Source organism: Herpailurus yagouaroundi, unplaced genomic scaffold, assembly GCF_014898765.1.
Source record: "Herpailurus yagouaroundi ecotype Mexico unplaced genomic scaffold, PumYag 195, whole genome shotgun sequence".
Classification (NCBI taxonomy): domain Eukaryota; kingdom Metazoa; phylum Chordata; class Mammalia; order Carnivora; family Felidae; genus Herpailurus; species Herpailurus yagouaroundi.
The window spans coordinates 17184358-17194475 of record NW_024412426.1 but is presented as its reverse complement, the minus strand read 5'-3'; the positions used below and the strand labels follow the sequence as shown (position 1 = coordinate 17194475).

General features: G+C 34.6%; 1 protein-coding gene across 3 annotated transcripts in view; it reads right to left on the bottom strand.

The window, feature by feature from the left end:
• Nucleotides 1–10118, bottom strand: part of COP1 (COP1 E3 ubiquitin ligase) — a 259773-nt gene that overhangs the window by 148415 nt on the left and 101240 nt on the right. For all 3 annotated transcript variants that reach the window (XM_040446709.1, XM_040446711.1, XM_040446710.1), the window contains 2 exons: nucleotides 5909–6023; nucleotides 1258–1393 (listed from right to left, as the gene is read on the bottom strand). In XM_040446709.1, the coding sequence (XP_040302643.1) occupies nucleotides 1258–1393; nucleotides 5909–6023 (251 nt within the window). The remainder of the gene's footprint in view (nucleotides 1–1257; nucleotides 1394–5908; nucleotides 6024–10118) is intronic.

Here is a 10118-nt window from a genome sequence, read left to right as displayed (position 1 = left end):
CACAGAGCCTGCTTGGGATTCTCTCTCTCTCTCTCTCTCTCTCTTTCCCTGAATACTGCATGATTCCACTTACAGGAGGTACTTAGAGTAATCAGATAACAGAGGGGAAAAGGGTGCTTGTTATGATTCAGGGCAGAGGGGAATGAAAAGTTACTGTTTAACGAGTACTGAGTTTCAGTTTTACAAGATGTCAAGTGTTAAAGAGATGGATATTAGGGACATTTACACAATATTATGAAGGTATTTATTTAATACCACTGAACAGTACACTTGTTAAGACAGTATATTTTATGTTACACATATTTTACCATAATAAAAATAAAATTTGGAAAAAAGACACCACATCAAAATTCACAGGATGCAACTAAGGCAGTGCATGTAGAGAAATGTAAAGCGCCAAGTTTTGTTAGAGAAGCAACTTTCAACTCAATCACTGTAATTTCTACCTTAAGAAAATAGAAAGATAAAAGCAAATTAAACTTAACAAAAGGGAAAAAAAGAAATAATAAAGTTAAGAGCAGAAATCAATGAAACAGAAAAATACAGAATATCAATAAACCAAGAGCTGGCTATTTGAGAAGACAAATAAAATTGATACATTTCTAAACCAGACTATTAACGAAACATATAAAGGGAAACAACACTCCAATATCAGGAATAAGAAAAGGAACATCATCAGAGTATCTAAAGACAGTAAAAAGATAATAAAGGAATATTATGAACATGTGAATGCCAATAAATTCAACAACCTAGATAAAAATGGACAAATTCTTTTAAAGACACAAACTAAAAATAATGCTTGATCATGAAAAAAAAAAATCAATAACCTGATTAGCCCTACATCTCTTTTAAAAATTGAATTTATATTTAAAACTCTTTCCGCAAAAAAAACTTAAGGCCAAGATGGCTTGATGGAGAATTCTACAAATACATAAGAAGAAATACTATCAATTCTTCTAGAAACATGAAGATAAGGAAGCCCTTATGAGACAGCATATCTGTCACCAAAACCAAAGACATTATAAGAACACAAACTGCAACCCTAATAGGTGAATACTATTAATCATTCCATTTTAAAGAGGAAGACATTGAGGACTAAAGAGATTCAGAAACTTGCCCAAGAACACAGAACTAAAAACTGGCAGGGAACCTGACCTCAGAATACTGGCTCTTAACTAGAACACTGTAACTGCTTGTCAAATTAAATTTGAGAAACTTCTGTAAAAGAAATAGTAAAGAGTGCTGCCCAATACTTACCTAGAGACTATGCTGGAACCATTATAGAGATCACTAGCATAGGACAACGTAGCCAAAGGTCGTACTGAATTATATCGGGTAAACTTAGACAAGCATTCCTGAAATTCATCCAACTGGCTTGCAGTTCGACTATCATCTATATGAAGAAAACAAAATAAGTTAATTGAAGTGCAATGGAAGTCAAAGAGCAGTACAGACACATTAGAAATTATATTCTGAATATGATTCTGAAGTAACTAGAGAATACTAGTATGCACAAATCATTTCGCTGATCTTTCAGCTTTAATAAAAATTACTTAGTGGTTCTTTGAAAGACAATGTCTCTTTCCACACCAATAAAAGCATACTGTAAATTCTCTATTTTTTAAGCAAAAATTTCTTAGAAAATCAAAAACAAAAAAGTACCTCTGATCAAGAAAAGTTTAATCTTTTATTAAAACGAAAATCCCTTATCAATGGAGAAAGTGAGGGTGGGGAGAGGAGCACCTACACTGGACCGTCTATTTGTAATTTTGAAGGAACATGTTTACAAGGATACATCTGCATGCCCACATTCACTAACTGTCAAAACACAATTTATAACATAATTTAGATTAAGAAAGTAATTGTTTTTTAAGTAAAAAGAGAGATACTCGTTCACATCATTCTTCAAAGTGTCTCAAATCCAATTATGAAAAGAGAGTAGAAACTTCAATGTATCAATTATTCTCAAAAATAGAATTATTCTCAAAAAAATATCCTCAAATATCTTGGTAGAATACAGAAAACATTAATTCCATCCAATAGAAAACTATATAAATACTTTGAGTAAAGTCCATTTCAATAAACTATTCATAATTAAATTACCTAGAATTTAAATCACAATATCATCTCATGAAAGACTGAGAATACAGATATCTATTCTCCAATCTAGAAACAAGCCTACAGTGAAATCATGAATTTAAAAAAAAAAATCATTTTTCTTTATTTTTGTTAAATTTATTTATTTATTTTTGAGAGAGAATGAGCAAGAGTACGAGGGGCAGAGAGAGGGGGAGAGAAAATCCAAAGCAGGCTCTGCACTGTCAGTGCAGGGACCAATGTGGGGCTCAAACCCACAAACCAGGAGATCATGACCCTCTAAGCCACAGTCAGATGCTGAACCAACTGAGCCACCCAGGCACCCCAAAAATCAGTATTTTTCAAAACCGTTTTACGTTTGGACTTGTATTTTCTTTTCCAAAGGAAGAAGAGTAAAACACCAATTACTTGAGTTAGCTTCCTAACTGAAATCTGAAATAAGATTGCCACACTATGTGTTCATACCTTCTTCTCGTTCTTAGCTCATATACATAAACATACACACAACTTTTTCAAGGTAAACTTTCATGATTTCCCCTTCTTAAATGTCCCTGAAAATAACAGTAGGCATAATGAAATTAAGACAGAAGAATCATTAAGTCTAAAGAGTCACCATACTATAGGACAGACAGTACAGAACTGATTTAGTTCATCTGGAGATACTAGGTTATCTTGAAGATAACTGGAGACAACGAAGACATTTATCTAACACTTACTACAACGAAAAACAATTCCTTGTCTCTGATATTAAGCTTCTGTCCTTGATATTTTACATTTTAAAGATTCAAACACTAACACAGCAAATCCATCTAACAACCTATGTCCAAAAGTTCCAATTTTGTAGTGTTTCTGTTCTAAAAACAGCAAAAGAAACAAACCCAATGAGCATGCAGTATCATGTTACTAAAATAATGCTCCTGATCCACAAAAATTATTCTCTGTAAATTCAGTGAATTACAAATAAAACATGGGGTACTGCAATAAAACAAATCAACTGTTCTACAAAGTGGTTTGAATTTAATAGCTAATTGGTTCTTTTTACATATAATTGAGTATTCAATGTAATAAATACTTACTGGAAAAACACCTTAGATATTTGTTTAAATATTGCTTTAATGTAAAAATATTCTTTCATATTTTGACACCAATCGCTAAGTACGTAAAATTCACAAGCATTCAAGAATGTATATTCTGTTGAAGGTCATAATCCTTTCCCAGGTGGCTGATCTTCTCTGTCCATCATACCTATTCATTAACACTGACATCCAACAGAAGTGATAAAGAAAACACTAAAAATTGTTATTTTAGTATCTGAAAGTACAGAGATTGGATTTCACTTTATCTGGTTACAAAATGGTAGGATTTTGTTTGCTTGGTAGGTTTATGATCAATTATTGTACATATTTACTAACATATTACCTTTGCTCTTCTAATTATAGATTTAGTTTGTGAAAGTGTGTGCAGCACCTCTTTTCTCTTTTCTAATACTTTATAATTTACCTTGTCATTCAATTACAACTAAGAGTCCAAGGCATTAATCTCCCAATCTTCATCTCTCATTTTCAGAGTTGAAAATTAAAAGAAAGAGCAGTGGATTCTCATTTGAAAATATACAAAAGGACCACCAAACACCAAGTACTCCTAAGGTAGAAGTTAAAATTTATTCTTCACAGTCAAGGGCACTAGAAGGAACTTCATGTTCAGCAATATGTTAAGTGTACTCATTGTGAAAATTTGGTAAGATAAACTTGAGACTCCTAAAATCATGTTTTAAGTATAATATAGCCATGCCCACAAAAATGAAAATATAATCTTCCTCCTGGTTTTAATTTATTCTGCCTTCTGGTAAATTTACATCCTCCAAATAAATATGTCTGTGACTATACCTTTATTATGCCATAGCACACCTATGATGCTAGTTACTTAAAAATTATTAATAACTTCCCCATTAAGAGCTTCCCAATCTCTCTTTCCCACATCTTTTTTCTTTTAAATGTCTACCATTTGCGGTCACTGTATTTCAACATCATAACAAAAAATAACACCTAAAAGGGTTAATATGAACCCTCTACCAATCAGAATGTAGGCCTCAGACCATTTTCATTTTTTTCTTTTAATTTTTTTTTTTTAATGCTTATTTTTGAGAGACAGAGACAGGGCATGAGCATGCGCATGAGCAGGGGAGGGGCAGAGAGAGAGGGAGACACAGAATCTGAAGCAGCCTTCAGGCTCCGAGCTGTCAGCACAGAGCCCAACGTGGGGCTTGAACTCACAAACCGTGAGATCATGACCTGAGCTGAAGTCAAACACTTAACCGACTGAGTCACCCAGGCGCCCCTCAGACCATTTTCAATATAACAGCTTCCTATTACAGTTTATAGACTATTACAGAGGCTCAATAAGGAGCTCAATTCCCAGGCAATACAATAAAAGTTTTCCATCTTATAAAAACTGTTGATCATTAATTTCACACACACTTATAAATAGAACTTGGCTCCCCTGTAGACTTCATATGAAATATGCTATGTAAATCTTCTTTTCCCTCCATCACCAATCCTAAGGCAAATGTGTCTAAAGGTTCTAAACAATATGTAGATTTTAATGCAAATATGCCTATTCAAGAGAAAACCAAGGCCAAAATTTTAACTAATTAAATACCACACATTTTTTTCCTTAGTGGTCCTAATTTTCAGCAGATGTATTACTAATGACACCAGTTACCTGAGCACCTAACTTATACCAAGCATTGTATTTTACATTTTATAGGTATATCAATCTATAAATCTAAAAAAGAAAGAAAAACAATGTCTTGCTATTAATGTCCCTACATCACTGGTGGTGAGCAAGGACACTGAGAAAGGTTACAGCTCAAAAGGCAGAACTATATTACCTTTTTTAAAGCAATGAAAATATCTTATGGTATATTTGTCCATGACTTGTCCTATGTCCATGACTTTGCATGAGTTACTTCCTTTGAACATGTTTCTAATTACCTTATTTAATGAATTCTAGCTTTGACTAAATACAACTCCTCCAAAATCCCTACAGTGACCATTCACTTCCACTTCCCCATTTTCAGCGTGGCCTATATTTTTCACTCCCAGCTATATGGTGGAAATTCTTCTCTATTCCCCTAATAAACTTATAGAACATATAATATCACATAGAATTATTTACCTGTTGCTTTCCCCCCTTAATTTACAATACGCCCTGACAGTAGAAATCAGTTCTTTCATCTTTTTATTCTTAGCACAAAGGACAGTGCTTAGAACTTAATAAATGTTTAATAATAGGAGGCAACTAAAAGGAACCTATTTTTCCTAGCCACATATTCATGGCTGATTTTTTTCTTAACTTTATATAATTCATTATATAAAGATTAAAAACTCCCAAATAGGGGCGCACCGGTGTGGCCCAGTCAGTTGAGCATCCCACTCTTGATTTTGGCTCAGGTCATGATCCCAGGGTTGTGGGATCAAGTCCTGTGTCAGGCTCAGTGCTGAGCATGAAGCCTGCTTAAGACTCTCTTTCTCCCTCTCCTTCTGCCCCTCTGCCACTCATGCTCTTTAAAAAAAAAAAAAAAATCTGGTAGGAAAAAAAAAAATTCCCAAATAGAAAAAAAAGAACAAAAATAGCTATGGGAAAGCAATGCTCTTTAAGATCTCTAGGAACCTCCACAACACACTGGGAGACTATGTTGAAAATACACTTGCACTTTATAAATAGGACTTTACATAAATCCATCATAAGAAGCTAGAAATGGATCTGAAAGAAGAATTTGATATATTTTAAAAAGTCCGGAAATATGTACCTGAAATACGAGACATCCTTGTAGAAAAGTAACATTGTTCCAAGTCTTCAAAATGAGCAGTAAGCCGTTTTCTTCTTGATGCTAACGTGCTGTTATACCAAGGCTGTTTCTTTGTCTAAAGTAGTAACAAGAAAAGATACTTGTAACTTACAACAAATGATGGTCTTTTTCTGCACAAAATATCTAAATGATTGCATATTCAAAATTTTAACACATTAAAATAACTACAAATGGTAAATACTCATAGTTCTTAGAACATATTTTTCCATTTTTATTTTAAAATTCAAATAGGCCGAGAGTTTCTGGAGCCAGGGGGAGGAATTTGGGGGGGGGGGGGTCAGGTCCTACCTCTCAGCCCAGGCCTCCTGGGGAACACTTGTACTACATAAGGGAAGGGGAATCTATCCACATACCTCAGGGAACATGGAGGTGCACGTGTGGGGATAGGGACTGGACAGACCAAAGACTGGAGGGGAGGGAGTTCTGGGGATCACCAAAGGCTTAAGGATGCGGCTGTATGGGGAAGGAGTAGAAGGGGGCAAGTGGGGGGATCTCAGCCATGCTAGGTCCCAGGTCTGTAGAATACAGTTTGCTATAAAACTCCTACAGTCCAGACAAAATGCGAATAGGCTCTAAAGGCCAATTTTACAAGAATGAAATAAGTATATTTCAACTCTCCAAGTTAAATGAAGATAGAATCCATTATAACTGCCATGCTAAATTTTAGAATCTTGAGAATTTTAATATGCAGAAATTGTTAGAAAATAATGTTCAAAAGAAAATTAATTACTTTCCCATCATCCCTATATTGCAGCCCTGTACTCTTCGAATAATAGAGACAGTCCTTAATTGTCAGAATATATATTTAAGTTAATGCTGATTATTAAATTAAGGAGCAGTAATATGTAATATGTATGTACAAGTCTGACACATACATTAGAAGATCCAGCCATATAAAGAGAGCAAATGTGAAATACATTGGCATATAAATCTATAAAAAACAAAAATCTATAACCCTAAATATATAATACTGCCTACACCATGTTAAATGAAAGGATAAGACAATTCTTTCCACAAATGGTTATTATCTATTATGCTTGAGGCACATAAACAGAGGAGACACATAACAAGAGTATGAGATGACATAAGTCCAACAACAACTGCAATGTAACAAGAAGTAATAAGGTACTACCATGAACACAACGCCCTAAAGTGAACGCCTGCTAAAACTAGATGGTAGGTAAAAATCATATTTTAAAGTGGTGCTTTCATCGCGAGAAAGTTTAGACAATTTCTGAAGACATAACAGATAGACAACCAAACAGGAAGCTGAACTCAGAGAGGTGATGTTAACCAACATATAATGGTGCAGAGGAGGGGAAAAACGAAAAGGACAACACTTACTTGGAGACAATTTCCCACAAAAGATAAAAACACTAAAACTGAGATTTAAAGACTGAAAAGAGAATTGAGAACTGGAAGATAAACCTAAAGGAATTAACCAGAATTAAGGATAAAAGATAAGAAGACAGAAAATTTCAGAGGAAGGTTGAAACTGAGCACTTCAGAGACCCAGGAAACTGTAACAGACTGAAGAAGAAATATTCGAAGAACGCATGTTGACAATTTTCCAAAACTGAAAACAGACATGAATACAAAGAAATTATTCCTATCAAGTAGGATAATTTAAAATAAATCCATAATTAGACACAGTAAGGCAAAACTGTGTTTTTGTCCAAAAATCAAAATGACTTTAAAATCAAACAGAAAAGATAACTCATGTGACAAGACGAAAAAATAACAGGGAAAATACTACTTAACAGCAATAAAAGAAGCTAGAGGAGTGAACTTTGGTTATCCTTAAAAAGATGAAAAAATAAGAACTCCAATCTAAAATTTGGATCCTGATAAAAGTATCCTGCAACAAAATGAGCAAAGTATTTTTTCATGTGTATGAAAACAAAAACTACTGCTTGTAAGTCGTTTCTTTAAAAAATGAAGAAAAGTGAAGTTGGGTACTTAAAAAATGCAGTAACATAGGGGCGCCTGGGTGGCTCAGTCGGTTAAGCGTCCAACTTCAGCTGAGGTCATAATCTCATGGTCTGTGAGTTCGAGCCCCGCATCAGGCTCTGTGCTGACAGCTCAGAGCCTGGACCCTGCTTCAGATTCTGTGTCTCCCTCTCTCTCTGCCCCTCCCCTGCTCATGCTCTGTCTCTCTCTGTCTCAAAAATAAGTAAAAACATTTTTTAAAAATTTTTTAAAAAATTCAGTAACATAAACTGGAAGGCCTGAGAAATAAAATGAAAAGGAGCAAGAAAATTTGTACCCAAATAAGTGATCTTAAATTTTGTTTATAACATTAATTTTAATACCAAAATCACAGGGTTTAATAAGACAGAATAAATACACTAAAAAATAGCATATAAATCAGAAGAGTGAAGAAAGTTTCAATTCTGGAGCACTTAATGTTGTTCAGGAAGGTAATTAAGATATGAAGTTTAATGAAAAGAATGTTCAACATTACTGATTATCAGGGAAATACAAATCAAAACCACAATGAGATGTCCACTGTCAGAGTGGCTAAAATCAAAAACACAAGTAACAACAAGTGTTGACAAGGATGTAGAGAAAAAGGAACCCTCTTGCACTGCTGTTGAGAATGCAAACTGGTGCAGCCATTGTGAAAACGGAATGGAGGTTCCTGAGAAAATTAAAAATAGAACTACCATATGATCCAGTAATCCCACTACTGAGTATTTACCCAAAGAATATGAAAACACTAATTCAAAAAGATACATGCACCCTATGTTTACTGCAGTATTATTTACAACAGCCAAATTATGGAAGCAGCCCAAATGTCCATCAATAAATGAATAAAGAAGATGTGGTATGTACACATACACACACACACACACACACACACACACACACACACACACACACCCCAGAGTATTATTCAGCCATGAGAAAGAACGAAATCTTGCCGCTTTCAACAACATGGATGGATCTGGAGAGTATAATGCTGACTAAAATAAGTCAAAGAAAGACAAATATGATTTCATTCACATGTTGAATTTAGGAAACAAAACAAATGAACAAAGAAAAAAGGCACAAACTGAAAGACAGACTCTTAACTGTAGGGAACCAATGGCTACCAGAGAGGAGGCAGGTGGGAAGATACATAAAATAGGTGAAGGGTAGATTAAGACTACACTTATCACAATGAGGGGCACCTGGGTTAAGCTGGTTAAGTGTCCAACTTCAGCTCAGGTTATGATCTCATGGTGTGTGAATTCATGTCCCACATCAGGCTCTGTACTGTTTTCAGATCTCTGCCTGCTTCAGATCCTCAGTCTCCCTCTCTCTCTGCCCCTCCCCCACTTGCACACCGTATCTCTATCTCTCCCTCTCTCTCTCTCAAAAAAAAAAAAATAAACTTTAAAAAAAGACTACACTTACCACATTGAGCACTGAGTAATGTATAGAATTGTTGAATTACTATATTGTACACCTGAAACTAATATAACATTGTATGTTAACTATGCTGGAATTAAAATTTTTAAAAATAGTAAGATTAAATTTAGACTCTTGTTTTAGAAACAGTATTAGTTTGGATCAATTTCAAGGATAAAAGGATAACTACTAAAAGCATAATAAGAGAATAGGTAATGTTTAATACAGTACAGTGGTGGAAGAAGGAGGTCAAAATAGAAAAGAAAAACACAGAAAGTGAGACAAATAGCAAGCATTAAAAAGTAAAAAGGTGAGGGGCGCCTGGGTGGCTCAGTCTATTGAGTGTCTGACTTTAGCTCAGGTGATGATCTTATGGTTTGTGGCTTTAAGCTCCATATGAGCCTCTGTGCTGACAGCTCAGAGCCTGGGGTCTGTTTCAAGTTCTTTGTCTCCCTCTCTCTCTGCCCTCCCCTGTTCACATTCTGTCTCTCTTTCTCTTTCTCCCTCTCTCAAAACTGAATAAACATTTTTTAAAAAGTGAAATTATATCAGTAGTTGTAATAAATATAAATTAAAATACTCACTAGTTAGTGGCAGAAAGGACTGTTAGAATATAACTATGCTATTTGCCAAAGAAACACCAAAAACATAAATACAGTGAAAATTTGGAATAACATGAAAAATAATACACCAGGCAAATTTTATCAAAGGAGAAAAAAACAGACTCAAGATGAAAATCATTAATGGGAATAGAAAC